Source organism: Gopherus evgoodei, chromosome 16 (assembly GCF_007399415.2).
Source record: "Gopherus evgoodei ecotype Sinaloan lineage chromosome 16, rGopEvg1_v1.p, whole genome shotgun sequence".
Classification (NCBI taxonomy): domain Eukaryota; kingdom Metazoa; phylum Chordata; order Testudines; family Testudinidae; genus Gopherus; species Gopherus evgoodei.
In genome coordinates, this window is record NC_044337.1 from 20,020,404 (window position 1) to 20,042,481 (window position 22,078).

General features: G+C 49.5%; 1 protein-coding gene across 5 annotated transcripts in view; it reads right to left on the reverse strand.

The window, feature by feature from the left end:
• GPSM1 (G protein signaling modulator 1) overlaps positions 1-22,078 on the reverse strand; it is a 150,897-nt gene that overhangs the window by 79,790 nt on the left and 49,029 nt on the right. For 4 of the 5 annotated variants that reach the window (XM_030535611.1, XM_030535610.1, XM_030535612.1 and 1 more), the window contains 7 exons: positions 21,773-21,994; positions 20,184-20,319; positions 18,833-18,975; positions 13,065-13,188; positions 10,545-10,660; positions 9,449-9,604; positions 4,164-4,272 (listed from right to left, as the gene is read on the reverse strand). In XM_030535611.1, coding sequence (XP_030391471.1) covers positions 4,164-4,272; positions 9,449-9,604; positions 10,545-10,660; positions 13,065-13,188; positions 18,833-18,975; positions 20,184-20,319; positions 21,773-21,994 — 1,006 coding nt within the window. The other variant, XM_030535614.1, reaches the window with a different exon arrangement.

Sequence of the window (22,078 nt, forward strand, 5' to 3'; positions counted from 1 at the left end):
AAGGGGACGGGAAGCCTCCAGTAAGGGAGAAATAGTCTGAAACCATCCTGCCTCTTGAAACTAAGTCACTGAATTCAGGAATATATAAGCAAGGACAGAAGCCACCTTTGGCATCCGTCACTAGACAATCACAAGGGAACAGAGCTCTTGCAAGATGAGAAAGATGGGACCTTTAACCACAGGGGTGGGATTGAAATGTCCGGTACGTGAATATAGGCGAGAAGCCTGCTTAGGCAAAGAACTTGCACCTAGGAAGACAAGGGAAGCCAGTACCTTGTACTTCTACGGAAGGTCCTGACTGAGAGGAAGTCAGCCAAGGCTGGGAAGAAGAGTGACTGGTGAGAAAAGCCATCTAGAACAAAGCCTGCACCTTGCTAGATTAAGTTTTAGATGCACGTTTTCACTTGTATTTGCTTGTCACCCTTTCTAACTTTATTCCCATTACTTGGCATCACCTATCCTATGCCCTATTCATAAATTTGTTTTATTTTTACTATAGAATAACTAAGCGCTGGGTTATTTACCCCAGTTAAGTTAATAAGCCACCGTGTGCTTTTGTCTCTTTAAAGGAACAAACCTCATTATTTATTAAATATTATCATCTATGAAATGTTTAGATGGTTCCCACTTGTTTCAGATGACCTTAAAGGAAGAATTAATATCCGACAGAGAAATTCGGACTGCTCGTGGGCACCTATCAAAACACAGAGGTTCTGCAGGGGGAATATGGAGATAGAGATTTCAGTCCTAATCCTAGATCTCCCATAACAGAGGTGCCACTTTGCTGCGAACAGAGATATGGAAAGGTGTTCCTGGGCAGGGTCTGAAAGTTGGGACATGGTCCACACTTTTTTTTGTATTTACATCCCTTGCTCTGCCTATCTTGGAGTAATTTATATCCCTAATCTGGTTCTTCACTCCCTAAGAGCAGACGAATGCTAGAAATTAATGTGTGCCCTCCCCCCGTATCCCTGAAATGGACATGATTTTTCAGCACCACTCCATATTTAGCAACATGGGGGAGTTTATTAGCCACCTGCCATGAGTAACCCTCTTCCAACACTGCCCTGTAATCAAAGCCATCAGCCCACAAAGGCTTCCCCCGCCACCTCCAGGAGCAGTCAAGGCTGCTATTGTTTCTGTCCTCCCATCCCCGTTCATCTGCAGTGCCAACAGCTGAGCCTCCATCTGGCTGTGAGTAATCAGTGCCACGCTGGAAGACTCCAACCGAAAGCCGAAAAGTCAATTTGTTCTAAAATGAACAGGGCCAAACAAACAATACTTCTTCTGAATGGCTGACAAGTATAATTAAGTGTATAATTAGGCTGGTGTGTTAGCCCTACCCCCAGATTTAGCCAAGCTAACAGAGGCAGGAGAATGTACAAAGCACTTTTAAATGGTGGTTTCAATTAATGCTTCAAAAGGGAGATGTTGTCAACTGGGGAAGGCTTTAAAGGGACCATGGCTGATTTCCGTAGATCAGGCTGCAAAGGGTAAACAATGAAGCAGTCTTGCTGTCTAGATTTCTAAGCCACCTGAAAAGCCTTTGGCTTTGTCTCTATCAGAAAAGTTGAATCCATATAACTAGATCACTTAAAACTGATCTAGTTACATCAGTGCAAAACCCTAATGGAGATGCACTTAAACTGGTTTTGCTCTCGCTTACATTGATTTAGCTCAAATCGATACAAGCGAGGTTTGAACACGTTTAAATGCAGCTCCGGGGTTTGGACTCGGGTAGCTAGCTCGATAATATAAATAGGAAAAGCAACATGTCAAAAACCCCACTGGCTTGGACTCCAAGCTATGAGCCACATTCAGATTGAGGGCAAAGTGGGTGAAACTTCACTGAAGCCACCTGTGGGGTTTGCCCTGAGTTCGAAGGCATCCAACGTTTGTGGACAGAGAACAGTGTTTTCTGGGGTAGTTATATGGTTGCTTTGGCTACCACTGGATTAGCAACTACCTTGTGCTGACGCTTTCGGTTATCTGTGCCTCAAGAGGCACTATTATATCAACATAAAAATAACGGCACACCATTTTAGGCTTGCAGATGGTATTTTTCAGTCATTTCTCTGGCAGCGGTTTGAGCCACTCGAGACAAGAGGTGCCAATTCCATCCTTAAAAGATGAGTGACGCCTGTCTGGCTTTGGGTCAGAAATGCAACCAAGGCCTGACTTGCTTCTCTGCCCCAGCCAGGCCTCTGCTTGCAAACCTGGGTGGAAGGCTCAGGAGAACTGGCTTCTAAGGGACTTCCCAGCACATCTAAGCCAGAAATATGGTGACAAGAGCCACATGGGGCAATTCGGACCCTTCCACTCTGAACCTAGAGGCACCTGAGCAAGAGCAAAAACAGGATTGGGAGGAGAAAGGTAACCTAACATTTTAAAAAGTGGTTTGGTTCTAGAATCCAACACTGTGACACAAGAGGTGTGACACTGTATGGAATACGGGAGGCACTTTATGATACCAATATTATAAAATTGTGAGGAACCTGACCAGATATGCCATGTCAGGTATCTGTGAAAATGTTATGATTTGCCCAGTATGATAATCTCATTTATATGTTTGTATCACCTTTGAACTGTAAGTTATAGATACGTAAAGTATATCTGGGTTTCAAAACCTGTGCTGTGTTTCTGGGTGACTCCCCCACAAAGATTGGCATCAGCCTGTTCAATGGCCCATCAAGGGTCGTCAGTAGTACAATGAACCCACTGAAAGGAAATAAGGGATACACCTATTGAGTCAGCAAGGCATGTGGTATGCCTGTGGACAGAGAACTCCAAGGCTTTTCCAGGCCATGTGCTGGGAAGCTTGTATTTGAGGCACAGGAAGTACAAGCCACATGGCAAAAAGACTATAAAAGGAAGCCACAGCAGCGTCATTTTGTCTTCATTTCTGCTTCTTACCTCTGGAGTAACTTCTCTACAAACGAAGCTCTGAACGAAGGACTGAAAGACCTGTCCAAGCTGTGGATGTTCCAGAGGGACTTTCAAGCCAGCAAACTCACCAGCGCTGCCAAGAACCTGCTACATGGACTTTGAAATCTCTGTACGTATCCGAGTGCTTTATCATTTGTCAACTCTTCTTCTTCTTTCTTTTTTCTTTATAATAAACCTTTAATTTTAGGCACTGAAGGACTGGCTAGGAGTGTGGGATTTTGGGTAAGATCCAAGCTAATATTGACCTGGCAATGTGGGATTCAGAAGAACATTTTGTATAGTGGGCAGAGTTTTTCAAATAACTTCTCATTGTACTGGACTTAGGTGCTGATTGGGCGCCAGAGAACTGGAATGTGATAAGGGGGCTGGGTGATTTCTTTTTTTTTTTTAACTTGATGACCAGTGTGGGAGATGAAAAGCACAGTCTGTGACTGGTTGATAACTTCAGTGTTAATCACCAGTTTTCGGAGTCTCTGCTCCCCCTTTTGCAGCCTGCCCTGCCCATGGCATTTTTAGAGAGGGCTGCCCCACGCACCCCGGGTCACAAGGGTGATGGCTCTTATTTTTTCCCATCTTTACTCAGAAACTTTCCCTGCTCCTTTCTCGATCACGTTCCCTATGGTGCCCCAGAGAGCTGCCAGCCCTGGGTAGAACAATGTTTCCACTCACCCAGAAATGTGGCCTCACATTGCATCTGAAGAGAAAAGCCATCGCCCATCTCTTCAGACCCCCTGATCCTCTACAAAACAGGACTGGGCTCTGAGTCAGCAACGTGCTCTCTGAGCTCAGCCCAGGCCTCAAATGCAGGTGTTCTCCTAAGTGGCTGGACACATGTTGTATTTAGGCTCCTCCATGCTAGCTGGAGCCCATTAGTGCAGAACAGCTTGGAAAGCGGGGCCCACCCTTTCCTCTTTGCCTTGGCAAACACCCCCAAAAACCGTGCCGAGCAAGCAATTTGCAAACCAGGGCCGAGTTAGCAAGCTACGGTAACTCTATTAGCAACAATTAAGACACAGCTGGGGGAGGTCTCCTGTGATGAGATTTTTCCAGCCTCGGTTTGCAATTCTCAAAGATAGCACATAAAAACCAAGCACTGCACACGATGGAAGCTTTCAAGACTGGAGAAGAACTGCCTCAGTGTGTCTTATTAGCATAATCCACGTCTTCCTCCCAGCAGGGAGATCTGGTTCACCCTGACCCGGAACAGTTCCTCTTACCTCTTGGGAGATTTCAAGATGTTTCCTTGCAAAGCGCAGGGCTTGGTCATGGTTCCCAAGAGAGACATAGGCATTTCCTAGACTCCAGCAGGCTCTTCCTTCTCCCACTCTGCAAAACAGGAAATCATCATCCATAGGTGTTCTGTGAGATGCAGCAACAACTGGCCATTTCAGGGTCTGTATGTTTCTGGTCTCTCCTTGGAAGCCTCAAAAGCCCTGTTTCCATGCCGATTTCTATGTCCACTTTTGCACACGTAATCAAGCCTACGGGTGAAATCCTGATTCTATTGACGTCACTGGCAAAGCTCTCATTAATATCAATAGGGTCGGGATTTCACTCCGTGTCTTATAGAGCAGTTATTTGCATGGCATCTCGCTGCACCTGGAAAAGTGGCTGCACACTTACAAGGCGCGCGTGCAAGCTGGCTGTGCAGAATGAGGGCACACCCCCCTTTGTGAAGGCAAGCAGCTGGGATAGCTGACGTCAGCAGAGAAATCACAGGCCCTGGCGAAAAAATGGCTCTAGACATTAAAAAGCCTGGTTCAGGTAATCAGTGATGTAAATCAGTGTAGCCCATTAACCGCAATAGAGCTTCATTGATTTACGCTGGTGGGGGATCTGACCCACTGGGTGCAGGGTCAACAGTCAAGAGGGGGATTTATTTTAAGTGCCTTGTGGATAAAATGGCCTTTTGAGAATTCCTTCCTTCCTGAGACTGGTTTTAATCACTCAAAAACCACCTTGATTTTTTCTATCCAGTCACCAAATCATTTTTCCCCCTTGCCAGACTTTCCCTCGTCTTGGGGCGAGCAGCTGCCCCTGCAGGACTCCCACTCCCCCGGAGAGCAGAGGGGTGGGAAACTGACAATCACTCTGGAGGTCCCCCATCCAGCAGAGCACAGCCGTGGCTGTCCTCATCTTCCAAACACCACCAGATGTTCAGCTGCTGTCACTGAAAGCTCCCTCGCTACCCTCGGCGATTAACCCCTTCACTGTGCACATACATTCCCACAGAACAGTGACAGGGCATCTAAGAGCAGCCCCGCTTGCTCATGGGCCAGGGATGAATAAGCAGGAGCCTAGCATGGATCAAATACAGCAACAATGCAACCTGCACACAGCACGGGCCTTTCAGTGGGCGGCCCCATGGGCCACACACAGGCACTGCAGCAGCCGACAATAATCTCAGTTACCACCTCCTCCAGGGTGCAGCTTTTCACAGACCACCCCACTTCAGGCATGAACCTGAGAAAGCGGTGAGCTTTTCCCCAGACCCTGAAGGTCATCCGGCTGTCGGAGAAGCAAGGGAAGGCCTCCCTGCACTGAGAATGCCCTAGCGCCAGCCCTCAGCTCTTGTGAGCCAGGGAGTGCTAGAGAGACTGCCCACTAGCGCACAACTAACCCAATGGCTTGTGTAGTAAAAGGACAGGTGCCTACTATGTACCATGGAGTGGAACCCCATGCTACTCCAGGGGTGCAGGCGGGGGGGACCTATGGAGCCCCCCTAAACCTGTTCATGAGGAAGACACTATCAGAGGATGGGCTACTAGAGGGTTTTAATTTTCAGTGTTTTGTTTTGTTTTTTTAAGGAGATTGTGATTCACTTTTTAGGGTTAAACATCATCCCCCTATTCCCACGTTTAAGCATGTCCTTTGAAGTAACCCCTCCCTGCTCTGCTCTCCTCTCCTCAGGGCCAGCTCCCAGGGAGGCCAGAAGATCTCTAGGGCTCACCAGCCTCCCATAAAGACTGCGCCCAGCCCCACACAGGAAAGTATCACCTTTGTATTGTTCAGCCTGTGTTTGAGAAACACGTGTTCCCTAGGTTTTGCTTCTGTGCTGCTTTTGCTAGCATCAGCCTAAACGCAGAATATCCCATCTCCATCTCCCAGCAAGCCATCAGAACCGGCATCTAATCCGATGGGGCTTCTTGGTTTCTGATCAGACAGAAAATGCCTAGAAATATGCAGGCTGTCTCCAGTTTAATGTCCATGCTCCATCTAGTGGCAGGAGTTAGCAGGGGCGCTGGGAGGATTTTTATCGTGGAGATGCTGAAAGCCATCGAACAAAGCTGCAGAGTGGGTCTGCGAATTTGCTATTATTCCTTCATGACAAAGGGTGTTGCACCCCCAGCACTCTTAGGCCCAGCGCCCCTGGGGACTGGAGCGTCCAAAAGACTTTTTGGAAATGGCTCCGTATGGGGCCAATGAGTGGTATTTTCACAGCCTGATTAGACAGGAAGGTCTATTTCAACACACCTAGTGCAAGGCTGTTCCTTCATGCAGATCTGTAGCACTTTCTCCTCTCTCACTTTCACGCACTCTCAGAATTTACAGCTGGAAATGACCCTTCATATGGCTACACTGCGATCACTGGCTGTGACTGCAGCTCCTGTAGACCTGCTGCTCATTCCTCTCCCTGCTGGCGCTGAGTTGTTCTTTACATCCCATTCAAGCGCTTGGTCTAGTCTCCAGCGATGGCACTTCCACCACTCACATAGAGAGACCATCCCACAGCCTGAGGAGTCTCCCTGTCGGATGACCCAAGTGACAGGGGGTCTCCCCTTGGGGACAGTTGTACCCTCTGAGGACGTTCACTAATTAGACTTCACATTAAAGTGATACCAACACAACACTATGGCTTCTCACGCTGAACATCTGAGGCTTTTCATTCAGATTCTGCCTGAAACAGTCCCTGGCTCACTCCATCCTTTCTGTTCTACAGACCGGTCAGCCTCACCTCAGTCTCTGGAAAAATCATGGAGCAGGTCCTCAAGGAAACCATTTTGAAGCATTTGGAGGAGAGGAAGGTGATCAGGAACAGCCAACATGAATTCGCCAAGAGCAAGTCATGCCTGACTAACCTGATTGCCTGCTATGAGGAGATAACTAGCTTTGTGGATATGGGGAAAGCGGTGGATGTGATATATCTGGACTTTAGTATTGTGGTACTGTCTCCCACAGTATTCTTGCCATCAAGTTAAAATAGTATGGATTGGACAAATGGACTATAAGGTGGATAGAAAGCTGGCTAGATTTTCGGGCTCAACAGGTAGTGATCAATGGCTCGATGTCTAGTTGACAGCCGGTATCAAGCAGCGTGCCCCAGGGGATGGTCCTGGGGCCGGTTTTGTTCAACAGCTTCATTAATGATCTGCATGATGGGACAGATTGCATTGTCAGCAAGTTTGCAGATGACACTAAGCAGGGGGGAGAGGTAGATACATTGGAAGATAGGGACAGGGTCCAGAGTGACCTAGACAAATTGGAGGATTGGGCCAAAAGAAATCTGATGAGATTCAACAAGGACAAGTGCAGAGTCCTGCACTTAGGACGGAAGAATCCCATTCACTGTTACAGGCTGGGGACTGACTGGCTAAACAGCAGTTCTGCAGAAAAGGACCTGAGGATTACACTGGATGAGAAGCTGGATACGAGTCAACAGTGTGCCCTTGTTGCCAAGAAGGCTAATGGCATATTGGGCTACATTAGTAGGAGCATTGCCAACAGATCGAGGGAAGTGATTATTCCCCTCTATTCAGCACTGGTCCAGTTTTGCTCCCCCCCCACTACAGAAAGGATGGGGACAAATTGGTGAGAGTCCAGCGGAGGGCAACGAAAATGATCAAGGGACTGGGGCACATAACTTACGAGGAGAAGCTGAGGGAACTGGGCTTGTTTAGTCTGCAGAAGAGAAGAGTGAGGGGGGATTTGATAGCAGCCTTCAACTACCTGAAGGGGGGGGGTTCCAAAGAGGATGGAACTCAGCTGTTCTCAGTGGTGGCAGACGACAGAACAAGGAGCGATGGTCTCAAGCTGCAGTGGGGGACGTCTAGGTTGGATATTAGGAAACACTATTTCACTAGGAGGGTGGTGAAGCACTGGAATGGATTACCTACGGAGGTGATTGAATCTCCATCCTTAGAGGTTTTTAAGGCCCAGCTTGACAAAGCCCTGGCTGGGATGATTTAGTTGGGGTTGGTCCTGCTTTGAGCAGGGGGTTGGACTAGATGACCTCCTGAGGTCTCTTCCAACCCTAATCTTCTATGATTCTTCTACGGAACAGCTCCTTCCACACACCTCACAAGCAGCAGATCGTTTGTATTTGTAACCCTATTTTATCAATGAGGAAACTGAGGCACAGCATGGTGAAGTGGTTCCCCCAAGTACTCTAGTGAATCAGTGACAGAGCCAGGAATAGAACCCATGAGTCCTGATTTCCCAGTTCACTACTCCACCCGTTGTGTGAAAACCCTAGTTATACATAGCCAAATATTCAATTGGGACTGGCTTTGGATGCACAGCTTCAGCCGATTTTCAGAAGGTGTGGTGCATCTGCAGTGCCCATTGACTTCATCTGGGGTGTGGGGACTCAGCACCTAGGAAAAACAGGCCCTTTGTGGATGTCCAATTTAAGACACCCTCTAAACAAGGCACTGTCCACTCTTTGGGTGCTTTGACCACTCCCTTTAAATGGCACAGCAGATCATTCAACTCAAATGCTCTCCCAGCTGGATACTTCCTTCTCCATTTTGCAATGCTAATTTCTTCTAGTCGTTTGCCAATTCCTTCCCTTGAATCTTTTGCACTGTATGAAGCTGAATATCCATCTTGCTCAGGTTTTAAGAGGGTCATTCACAGAGATCCGCAACAAGCTGGCTGAAAATTCAGTTAAGGACCTGCAAGAGACTCAAAACCCAGCGTGGCAAAGCTCAGGAGACAGGAAAACGTCACACAAGGCTGGAGGTAGATGCCGTAATGCATTGGTAATAATTTATCATTGGAGCAAAATGCATTTCTCTAACTATTCCGGGTGACACACCATTTGTTCCCAAATTCCATTTCTGGTCACATCAGTGTGGAATCTTATCACACCTTCTCAGAGCTTCCATTCCTAGCGAGACACAGCGATGGGGCTTTTGGGTTCATTCACTGCTCACTTTGTTCCTTAGTGAGAAGCTATTTTTACATCCCGGCGGGTGCTCACCAGGAGGTTGCTGGGATAAACAGGAGTAGCAGCTGGGACAGAGGGCTGAACATAACAGATCTTTAGTGATTCTCACCAGAGAGCTGATATCACCCACATGAACACAGCTGGGCAGGGGCTTTGCCCCCATTGTAGGGGCTGGACGATTGGAAAGATTTATGAGTCTGCTACTATTGCAGAGCGAACAGTCTTAGTCCTTTCACCCTAGAGGCTCAGGCTTTTAGTCTGAGAGATGTCAGGTTCGATCCCCACTGACGCCATTATACTAAGATGTCACAGATATGGTCCCAAATCTCTCACCTGTCCCCCAGCTCCTGCGCTATCAGCAGGTGCTTTAGATGGTAGTCGATGGCTCGCTCATAGTCTTGGAGCAACGTGTAAGTGTTTCCGAGGCTGTAGCAAGCCTGAGCTTCTACTGCTTGGTCTTTCAGTTGTCTGGAGAGTTGAAGTGTTTTCCTGCAATAAACAGAGGGAGACACAGACACATTCATGCATAGCACACCTGCAAGCCAGGGAGAAATGCTGATCTGCTGAGGGCAGATTCCTTAGGGAGTTTATCTGAAGCCAAAGAATGTCACATTCTAAGGGTGCGTCTGCACTAGAGGTGAGATTCCAACTCATGTAGACATCCCGGTGCTAGCTTTGACGGAGTGAATGCACTAAAAACAGCAATGTAGCCACAGAGCGCCAAGCATGCTCTCATCCAAGACCCAAGGCACATGCAGGGTGACTCAGAGTTAGCGCAGGAATGTCTGCCCAAGCTGGAAAAGTTCCCTCAGCTCTAGTGTGGACATCCCTAAGACCTGCTGATGACTGCCCTGCCTTCCCAACCCAATTCTATACATCCGACTTCAGTGCTTTACACCAGGGTGAATTTAGCCCCATTGTCTTGATAAATTCAGCTCTGTTCTGTCAAGCAGAACCGAGGGAGATAAGTTTTGGGTACATGCAGGTCTGTAGAAAGGCTGGAGACTCACTCCTCCTGTTACCCAGCAGGTTGTCCCTGCTCTTTTGGGATGTAGCCTCCTTGGGCACAGCTCTTCCAGCACCAGCACAGCAGAGCACTGCTTTGGAGAATCTGGGAATTTGGACTATAATAACATGCACCAACTATCATCTGTACAAATTACATACTTGGCCAGCAGGGGGCGATATGATGCACACATCAATTGGGAGCCAAGCTCTGGCTGGAGAAAGACAACGCAGACCCTCCGCGAACCGGCTCCAGTTCCCTGTGGGTGACTTATACCTAGTGCTTGAAGCCCCGGGGTGCATTACAACAGACCGGGGTTCCCAGGGGAATAGCTTCGCTTAGCCTGGCTGCTCTTGTGCATTCTGCAAAGGCAGAGAGCCCAGAGCCCGGCCTCTGCTTTCCCCAAACAGCTGCGGCACTTACTTGTAGTACTCCGCCGAGATGTCAAACCTGCCGAGGAAGATGTGCGCATTGCCCAGGTTGCTGTACGCTCTCCTCTCGGCCGCTTTGTCCCCAAACTCCTTGGCGATGGCGAGTCGCTGAAACAGACACAGGCAGGCGCGTGAGAACGCATCGACTGCAGCCCCAGCGCCTCGGGGGAGCATGTGTTACTGCTGGCAACCGACGCCCTCTCTCCAAGGCCCAGACCCAGCCAGCCACTGAGGCGCGATGGTCCTGCTGGCTTACAGGTAAGGGTGTAGTTAAGTGGTCAGCTGGATGGGAGGGCGGCCGCGGGGGCCCAAATCAGCTATGTCACTTCTCCAGCTGATCACTCCGCCATAACGCCCAGGAGGGGTTCTGTCGTGCCGCTCAGGGACGTGGGCGCAGAGCGAATCCCCTCCCCAACTGGCTTTGTCTCACTGAATCCCAGCCCTGCTCCTCATCCTTCCCTGCTTGGCTCTGCACTGCTCCAGCCGGGCCCACGTCTCAACCCGTATTTGGTTCTGCCCACCGTCCCCTCTTCTCCTGTATTTGCCCTGCCGCACCCTGGGCTTTGCGCTGAGCCTGGAGCAGTGTCCCATGCCCTCCCCCTCCTTCCGACCCCATTGTACCAGATGCCGTTTCTGCAGTTCCTGCCCCGGTCCCATCTTAGTCACTAGCTACTGAGCTCCACGGTGCTTTGGCCTGTCTGAGCTCCCTGCAGCGCCCCGAGAAGTAAATGAGCCCTATGCTGCTGGCAGCAGGGACCGGGTCACCGCACCCATTGGCCAAGCATTACAGGCCTTTGTCACAAGCATTCCCGATGAGATGCCTTGTCAGCAGCTTCATTAAACGCACTGTCATCGGCAGTTAAAACCAAGACTGGTAGGAGTTCAGAATGGAAGAGCCCTGTGAGGTTACCCACAATCTGCGCCGACGCTGTTGAGAGAAACTGCCCATGTGGTTCCAAGCAAACCCCATTGCAGGGCTGTGGGCGCTGGCTGCCCATCCTAGGAAGGGGCGACCATGCCCAGAGGCGGCCAGGCTGACCTGCTCCAGGCAGCTCTCCATCAGGCTGTCTGCCTGGGACCCCCCCTGCTGGGGCCCACTCTAGGATCCAGCCTGCTTTCTGCAGCTTCCCCCAGCTGATCTCTTTCAGTCTTTACAGGGATCTGGTGCTCCTCAGGCAATCTGGTACCTGGCAAACTACCGGGCCCCTCAGAACACCGCTGGCTGGCTCCAGCCCTCTGGCCCACTCCAGCCCTCTGGCCCCTCAGGGGAAGACTACGCTGTTACAAACCTGCGGGACTTCTCCCATCCCAGATACCTGCTGTGCTGCTAAAAACAGCCTGTGTGACCTCCGCGCTCGACGCTGCTCCCACCGCCGCTGACACTAACTCAGGCCAGTTGGCATGGCAGGGCCAGCCAGTCACCTGGCAGCCGGGTTACTCTTTGGTTGGGAAATCCTGGCCCCATCACAGCTTTGCCTGTGTTCCTTCCTGGGGGAACCGTTCCATGCTGTGGGGCACCTGTCGCAGCAAAGATGGGGCCCAAGACGGGGCTCTCTCTGCTTGCACTGGAGCAGGGCCCCGGTAAGGCAAGGAAGCTGGGTGCCAGTCACTTCCCAGGGGCTGTTTCAAGCAAAGGAGGCGGGAAACCATTTCCTTCTGCAGCACAAACGGTCTTGTCCTGTAACGTTTCACTCTGCAGCAAGTTATTCAGCACTGTGGATACCGCTGCGTCTCTCCCCACACCACACAAGGGGCGTTCGCGTCAGGGGTGGGTTTTAATCTAGTCAGTTTCTTGTTCAGGACAACAGCCGGCCCTGGCAACTCAAGGCCTCTATTTATGCCCAGCCCGAGTCCTGCGTCTGCTCGGTGAATGTGCCTCACCCATGATGAGGGGAAGGACGGCTCCCAGGCATGGGAGAGGAGCCCATCCCTGGGTTCTCCGCATGGTTCATCAATCGGGGCAGTGGCCAGCGTGTATATTAAACGCTTATACCTCAGGTGGATTGCTTCTGTGGATTGGTAAAAACACAGGCCTCTGGGAGTGGCCTCCAAACACCACTGATCTGTCTTCTGAGCACCAGCAGCTGCCTTCAGTGCTTTGATTCTCAGCACTCTGGCTTAAGCATCTCCTACTCGGGGAGGGAGACAAGGAGAGCCCGTACAGAGTTTACCTTGCAGGACAATATTCCTGGTGGTGACCAATGACTATTTTTCGGTGATTCTTTACTTAGCCTGTCAGTAACACGTAGCTAGATCACCACATCTGACAGCAGCTGCCACGTGAGATTCTGCCACCTTCGTGCTGAGTGCCACCTTACTCCCATTGGCTCTGGTGGGAGTCAGGAGATACTCAGCGTGAGGAAGGGTGACAGGATCTGGCACATAGTGTCTGATGCAGCTAGGGGTGAACAGACCAATGTCTAGTTCCCTTCCACATGCCGGGCACAAAGACACATCTGAGGAAGCGACTGGATCACCCACACCCTATGAGAACTATCAACACCCTCCTTACCTCTTTGTGGAAAGCCGTGGCTTCGTTGAAGTTCCCAAGCAAGTACTGGGTATTGCCAAGATTCCCATAGGCTCGGCCCTGAGCGGCTCTGTCCCCAAGCTCCTTCACCAGAGACAGATTCCTCCTGCAAGAAATCAGAGCAGCACATCCAGTCACTCTCAGCCAACAGGCATCCAGCTCCCATTGACCTTAACATGAGATACAGAGAGCCCAGGGTCACAGCAAGGAGCTCTGAAGGGACACGGCTCTCCCGGGCCTGGGTAAACAGCTCCCCTCACAGAGAAATAGTCTCAAGTTGCAATGGGAGGGGGGGTCTAGGTTGATTATAAGGAAACGCTGTTTCACTAGGAGGGCGGTGAAGCACTGGAATGAGTTCCCTAGGGAGGTGGTGGAATCTCCATCCTTAGAGGTTTTTAAGGTCCGGCTTGACAAAGCCCTGGCCGGGATGGTTTAGTTGGGTTGGTCCTGCTTTGAGCAGGGGGTTGGACTATATGACCTCCTGGGGTCTCTTCCAACCCTAATCTTCTATGATCTGCCCCTCCTCCTCACCTATGTGGCAAGAGCGCCCCTCCCATTTCAATCATCTTTAATGGCTGGGGAGAATGGCGCTTTTACGCCTTCAGACACAAGCGAGAGATTCCATCTTGGGACACTTAGCATTTCACACAGGCCAGACCCTTAACTGGCCCAAACCAGCGCCACTCCCTCAACTTCAGTTGAGCTGTGCTGATTTGCAGCAACTGCCTGGGTGCTGAAACACCTTCAGGCCTGGTAAGAAATCGCAGGACTTTACACAGGGAGAACAGTGTGACTATCTCCATTTTACAGATGGGGAAACCGAGGCACAGGACGGGGCCGTTACTTGCCCAAGGTCACCCAGCAGGCCAGTGGCAGAGCTGGGAACTGAATGCATTACCACTACCACTTATTCTAACCATCTCTCCTTACACACAACTGCCCTGCTCAGCCAGAAGAGCAGATACCTTCATGCCCAGAGTTATCTCAAAGAAAAGCCAAGGACAGAGTGTTATTTTCAGCTTTGAAGTACAATATCTATTGCGGGGGATAGTCCTTGGGAGTCATGCTCTGCCTCAGTTTCCATCTCTGTAAAATGGGGATAATGATTCATATCTCGTTTCTACAGTGCTTTAGAAAAAGAGCCAGAATAAGAGTCAGATGTTATAACTATTATTAAACTTTGATGGAGTCAGGAAGAAGCAAGAGAAACAGGAAAAAAAAACAGGAAGAGCCAAGATCTCTGAGCTATTTCTCTGCCTGCCTCCCCAGTGCCGGCAGCTGGGATGCATCTGAGATGATCATGACGGGATGCAACACTGCAACAAGCAGCAGTCAAACCCTCTGCAGTATCCGCTCAGCACATTCAGAGCAGCCTGGATGCTTCAGGCTGGCATGAGTTCACCCAGCAGATGCTCGACATGCACTGTCTGCTCCTTGGCGAAAGGATGGGGAGCTATATGCAGGTGCTATCACATCTGCAGAGACGAGGAGACTGATTTAAGGGAGATGCTCATCTCTCCCTTTCAGACAAAAAAGGTTATTTTTAAAAACCCATTTCCTTTACTGAAGTAAAAATCAAAGGGGAGAAACCTTGCAGTTACCTCTAAATAAGCCTAGCGACAGCGTTCCAGCACATGCCATAGCAAACACATCGGCAGCCATGTGGAAAAGACACAGTTGTTACTGTGGGACACGCTGCAGTGCCTCAGAACTTCACGGTGACAGAACAGGAAACTCTTCTGCAGAAACACAGACCCTGACCACTTGAACTAAAGGCGACTCTCCACTAGCTACTGCAGTACAGGGCCAATGATGCACAGTTGAAGAGCTCTAATTCTATCCAGTAGAGGGAAGTGGTTTTCACACAAGTGAGTTTGTGAGTAGATTCTGCCCCGCAAATGATCATACTTTGTAAAACATTGTGGCATCACAGCAGATGCTCAGGGATTAAATGTAACTGTGTGTGTTACAGTTTGACCTATTCTGAGCTATACTCAAGATAGAAAAACTCAGGAGCTTAGTTTACAACTCTCTGAAAGTATCAGAGGGGTAGCCGTGTTAGTCTGGATCTGTAAAAGCAGCAAAGAATCCTGTGGCACCTTATAGACTAACAGACGTTTTGGAGCATGAGCTTTCGTGGGTGAATACCCACTTCCTCAGATGCATATAGTGGAAATTGCCAGGGGCAGGTATATATATGCAAGCAAGAAGCAAGCTAGAGATAATGAAGTTAGTTCAATCAGGGAGGATGAGGCCCTCTTCCAGCAGCTGAGGTGTGAAAACCAAGGGAGGAGAAACTGGTTTTGTAGTTGGCAAGCCATTCACAGTCTTTGTTTAATCCTGAGCTGATGGTGTCAAATTTGCAGATGAACTGAAGCTCAGCAGTTTCTCTTTGAAGTCTGGTCCTGAAGTATTTTTGCTGCAGGATGGCCACCTTAAGGTCTGCTATAGTGTGGCCAGGGAGGTTGAAGTGCTCTCCTACAGGTTTTTGTATATTGCCATTCCTAATATCTGATTTGTGTCCATTTATCCTTTTTCGTAGCGACTGTCCAGTTTGGCCGATGTACATAGCAGAGGGGCATTGCTGGCATATGATGGCGTATATTACATTGGTGGACGTGCAGGTGAATGAACCGGTGATTCGTGTGGCTGATCTGGTTAGGTCCTGTGATGGTGTCGCTGGTGTAGATATGTGGGCAGAGTTGGCATCGAGGTTCGCTGCATGGATTGGTTCCTGAGCTAGAGTTACTATGGTGCAGTGTGCAGTTGCTGGTGAGAATATGTTTCAGGTTGGCAGGTTGTCTGTGGGCAAGGACTGAACTGCCACCCAAGGCCTGTGAAAGTGTGGGATCATTGTCCAGGATGGGTTGTAGATCCCTGATGATGCGTTGGAGAGGTTTTAGCTGGGGACTGTATGTGATGGCCAGTGGAGTCCTGTTGGTTTCTTTCTTGGGTTTGTCTTGCAAAAAAAACTTCAGGACCAGACTTCAAAGAGAAACTGCTGAGCTTCCGTTCATCTGCAAATTTGACACCATCAGCTCAGGATTAAACAAAGACTGTGAATGGCTTGCCAATTACAAAACCAGTTTCTCCTCCCTTGGTTTTCACACCTCAACTGCTAGAACAGGGCCTCATCCTCCCTGATTGAACTACCTCATTATCTCTAGCTTGCCTGCATATATCTATATATATATCTATATATCTATATATATATATCTATATATATATCTATATATCTAGATATATATATATAGATATATATATATATAGATATATATATATACCTGCCCCTGGAAATTTGCACTACATGCATCTGACGAAGTGGGTATTCACCCACGAAAGCTCATGCTCCAAAACGTCTGTTAGTCTATAAGGTGCCACAGGACTCTTTGCTGCTTTTACAACTCTCTGAAAGGAATTTTGTTTCATTTTTTTTTTAATTAAAAAAGCCTGCAGTCTTTCCTCATCCCTCCTTGTACAGAATCGCATTCCCACCCTCAGAACCCCCCAGGCAAAAATTAGTCAGAATTATATGAACTGCCAGAAAGCATCATCCCCACTGATTATTCTGGCTTGATTAAGATAAGGACTGGAGCACAGACAAGCCACATCCGACTGTGGCACATGAGATCAGCTCTGGCCCAGCTTTTTATCTGCGGAGCGCAATGTTTCTGCATCTCTGCTCATTCTCACACAGCTGCCAGATGGGACAAAGCATCTTATTCTGCTGCTCCTCTAAGCAGGTGTGCATAACAGTATGTACAGCATCTGGGTCCCTTTAATCCTCAGCTGCTGAACCAGATCCAGCTGATCCCACCCACAGAACAAACATTCCTGTTCCCCTTTATCCTTCCAGGGAAAGAGAAAACTATAAGCCCTCTGCAAAAATGTGCAAGGTGTTTCCTTTTCCAACACTAGGCACGGAAATTGTACCACACTATAATATCCATAGTAAAAGCAACAGACACAAATTCTAGGGGCCATAATGCAATTGTTGACTAACACTTCACTCATTAAGGATCATCACAAACTCTCTATTCACAGCAGTCTACCCCTCCTTTCACTCTGCTTATCCCGCACGCTTTATACGATCCCCTTGCTGCACTACGTTATTTCAGCCATCTTGTATTTGAGCTCACTCAGACTGGAGCAGGGGACTGCAGTTTGATGTACCATCCGTCAGCTCTCTAGCTTCATCTCGTTATACTATATGGCAGGGGAATAAAGGCCCAGGGGTAACAGGCACTACACATTCTTAAAGGGGAACTGAGCCTGGTACACAATAGAAAATAAGAGCTATTTAGGATTTCAGATCCTTGGCAAAGTCTAATGTAGCAGTGTATGATTATCAACACTTTGCAATTATACAGAGTCTTTCATCAAAGGATCTCAAAATACTTTGAGATGTTTCAGACAAAAGGTAGGTGAGAAAATCTCTTGTATTGGACCAACTTCTGTTGGAGAGAGAGCAGCTTTTCAAGCCTGAAGGCTCATTTCTCTCCAACAGAAGTCGGTCCAATAAAAAAATATTACCTCCTCCACCTTGTCTCTCTAATAGCCTGGGCCTGACACAGCTACAACACTGCACTGAAATGTTTAATGACGTTTCACACAATGTGGAAACTGAGGCACAGAGAGGGCAATTATCTGATTTTTAGAGGTGCCATGCCCCCGAAGACTTCCTATAAGTGCTCGATATCATGGAATATCAGGCCAAAAGAGACTTGCTCAACTTCTCACACAGAACCTGAGAGAAACCTAGAAGTCCTGGCTCCCAGGCCATGTATACTAACCAGAAGTGCCTGTCTCCTGCCTCGCCGTTTAAAAACTATAAATAAATACATTTCAAAGCAGCCAAAAAGCCAGTTCCTCCTTTGATGGCCTGCCAAGAGTGGAGTCTCTCTTCTGTCCGATGCCATAACATCGCCAGCACCTCAGGCGAGCTGAGGGATGCAGCACTTTGAACGGGTAGAGGTATCCAGTGCCACTGCCAGCCACAGAAGAATGAGCTCCAAGCTTAGGTCTTGGCATCTAAGTTCCCCTTTGGTTCAGTTCATATTTAGTGCAGGGGAAGAGAGTCTTTTCCAGGAGGCACTGAGGGAGGGTCTCTGGCCTGTGTTACACAGGAGGTCAGACTAGATGAGCGTAACTTCCGGCCTTAAAATCTCATCAACTTTTACTTTCCTCCCCACTTCCCACTCCCCCCACTTTCTGCCTTTATTCTCCTCTCAACAGCCCATATGGGTGTGCCCCACCCTGCCAAAGAGGTGAGCACACGGGCCCCTCTACAGCAGGCAAGGCAGTCCTTGGGTCAGCCAAAAGGGGTGGGTGGATGTGGGGATCACTGGGGAGGAATGCACAGTGCTCCCCTGCCCAAAAACGCAGCTGAATCTGCCCCCAACCCTGAGGTCCTTGCTAGTTTAGTCAGACAGGACCCAGTCGCCTTCTAAGTGGAGTGCTTTAAAGAGGGCTGTATGAAAAATGACTTGTCACAAGCCCAGTGCTTTTATCTTTCATCTGTCGGCCATCACCACACTTCTGCAGTTCCCCAGAGCTGTCATCAGGACCGTACCTAGACACATGCACACAGCGCTGGAATGATGCACTCATCAGACTGAGCACTGAGAGAGCGCCAGACGCTTTGCAAGCTTGCCACGTGCATGATTGCAGCCGGGTAAATTACTGCTGACCACGATAGGGCTGTCTGTGCAGCCCCGTCCCCCGCAGATCTGGGAAGGGTTGGTACTTACTCATAGTATTCTGAAGCTCTCTGCAGCGTCTCCTTGACTTCTGGAGGCAGGGAACCTGGGTCTTGGGCCATGCTCCAAGACAACTGCTTTCCCTTTGCATGGTAAACATTGCCAATGTTATACAGCGCTCTAGCTTCACCTACCTGGAAAGGCGGGGGAACCACAGAAAAGCAGGTGTTACACTCCACATTGCAATGCCAAGCTTCCCTTCTCTGGGCAAAGGGCAGCTAACCAAAAGCAAGGGCAGCCTTGTAGAGCATTACGGCTTCATTTTAGAAGCTGAGTCAGGGGGGCTGGATGAATCCAAGGACTGTTAAAAGGACTAGAACCTGCCATCGCCAGCTCAAAGACAGCCGAGGTCAATGATCCCTAGCTCTTACTAGTGCTTTTCATCAGCAGACTTCAAAGTGCTTTACAAAGGAGATCACTTTCATTCTCCTCCTTTTACAGATGGGAAAACTGAGGCACAGATTGGGGAAGTGATTTGTCCAAGGCCACCCAGCATGCCAGTGGAAGAGTGGGGAACAGAACCCAGGTCTCCTGAGTCCCAATCTAATACTCTATCCACTAGGATTCGCTGCTCTGAAAAGAAACCAATAGTGACCTCAAGTCCTACTTGGTGGCCGCTTGGTGGCCTACATGCAAGGATGGTTTCAATCCAGCCCCTTGTGGATGGGGACCATGGAGACTCCTATCTATACATATAACAAGCCCAGTACAGGCAGGAACGGTGCCAGCTATCCCACAATGCCCCTTGCCAATCTCCTGTGGGTGCGGAGGGGGAGTTCAGCTCCCATGACTGATACACTGACTGGCCTCTCCGGTGAAACTGCAAGCTCAATGCTCCCAAATGTGGTGGGATTTGTGCGCGCGAGAGAGGGAGGCGTGGATGCTGGTCCACCAGGAACTGGGCTGAGAGACACCCGGTTCATTTCACATTGGCCAGCTTGCGTCAGAGAGAAAGACCGAGAAGAATCCCTTTCCCTGACTGTACAACTGAGTTCCAAGAACCATCCTGGAGTTTTTTGCTTGGCCCCATTCTGTGAACTCCAGGAATGTGAATCTCTATTTATTTGGGTTCAATTTTTTCTTTCTGGGGGAATCCATTGCTTCCTGGGGTATTTTGGGGGTCTTCATTCCAGGGATGTCCTGCCCACATTTTCATCCATTCGCACATCTCCTATTTCCTCTGCCACTAGCTGCCCTGGCATCAGACCTGTAGCAGAACGGGAGGGCGAAACGGTCAGTCTCCTTCCAGAGCCAGCTTCAATGCTGTCCCACTTGTTGGCTGGCAGGAGGAGTCTTTTAAAAGCCAGGGAATATTTCCTGTTGGGCATCATGGATCAAGTACCTTGTCTCCCTGCTCCTGAGAAATCTCCAAGTGTCTCTGGCAACAAACGATGGCTTCATCAAACTGCCCAAGTATTTTCAATGTATTCCCAAGGTTGCCACTGGCCTTGGCTTCTCCGATACGGTCCCCAATAGTTCTACAAGACAACCAGAGGAAGGGGAAGGACTGTTATAAATGCTGGGACTCAGCAGGCAGAATTCAATCATGCTGATACTTAAGGCTGTAGCAGGAGTAGGCACTGAACCCATCCACTCCTAGCCTGTATGCAACGTGCAAACGGAGGGAGAAAGCTCATTTAGTCTTGGAGACAGATTTTTACTCTCCCTCTGGCAGTTGTCGAAATCCAGGATGGAAAATTAAGTTCTATTTACCAGACCCCCACTCCCAGACTTGAAGCTCTCCCTCCCGACTTACGGTCCTTTCAGCTGGAGAGGACAGGACACAATGCTTAAGGATGGCCTATCAGTTCTGCTCAGTCAGAGTTTGCCTTCTTTTCCAGGGACTGAGCATACTGTTGCCTCCCAGCCCCTGGGGCCTAGTGATGAAGGCACATCGGACAGCACTTCCACTAGCCCCGCCCAGCCTGGGTACCGGTTTTACACCAGTGCCTGGAGGCAGCCAGGTTCTGAAGCTGCCCTGCAGCGAGTTCAAGTCACGCAGGGACAAATGCCATGCCATGCTGCTCACCCGGGCCACCACATCGGTGCTACGTTCTCTGCAGAGTGTGGAAGGTTCTCGGATATCAGTAAATCTAACCAACTGCAGACGGAGAATTGTCCCGTTTTTAAAGGTGTTTATTAAATGGGTCTTGAGACCACATTTTCAGCAGGCCTCCTTAATGACCCCTCAAAAGGCATGGTTTCAGCTGACACAAACCCGCTGCGTGCGCAGGCAAGTCAGCGTTACCTCTTTGCACAGGCAAAGCAGGTGCGCTTCCAAATGTTGTTGGGGGCCTTTGGAAAACCTGGCCCAAATTACCCAACTAAGATGCTCCATGAGAGAGAGGCAGCCTTGGTGTAATGTGGTGGTGCTGAAAGGATGCTTATTTTTTCTTCCTAAAAGCTGGTCCCATGAAACTCACCTTTCTCCAGTATCCAAAGAACCAGAAGGTTGCATGCAATGGCACTAGAAATGGCCTGCACACCTCGAGGCACGGAGTCCAACTGGAGGTGGCCCTAAGAGCGACTGTTAGAGGAGACAACATGGCTGTGCACTGCTTTTTGCTCTAGCCTGGGCGGGATGCAGAGGAAGCATGCCTGGCTGAGATGGGCTCTGCTGTAGTGACCCCCCCCACGACCCCGCCAGGGGAGAACATATTTTGGGGAGGGTTGGATTAAGATTTTAAACAGGCCTCAGACCTTCCTCCCAATATCCTCCACCACTTTCAGACTCCTCGCTCTTCCTCCCAATCCCATACCCCGTGAAGACTCGTCCTCCCTGGCTCCTTGATTCTCTCCAGTCACCCACCCCCTGGTGCCCCAGATCTGTTCTCAGTTGCAGTGACCGGATCCCTCAGGCTGCTGGCTTGGGATCCCAGGGATCTTGCCTTAACACAAGCCCTGCCTGATCGCGTTCACAGGCACGCTTACCTGGCTAGAGTGAGGTCATGCTTATGGTATTCTAGGGCCTTGGAATACTCCTTTAGGTAGAAGTAGGCATTACCCAGCTGGCTGTAGATTGCGCTAAGAGTCTTCAGATCCTCTGTCCCCACCTGCACCGCTGCTTCGAAGAAGGCTGCTCCAGCCTTGAAGTCCCCAGCTTTGCACAGTCGCTCTCCTTCGAGGGCTAGTTCGAGGCAGGAGGCCTCCATCCTGTTAAAATCAAGAAGATCATTTCCAGATGAGCCAAGCTCTGGAGTTCCCAGCTTTTTACACATTTCGCTGAGAGCAAAAGGA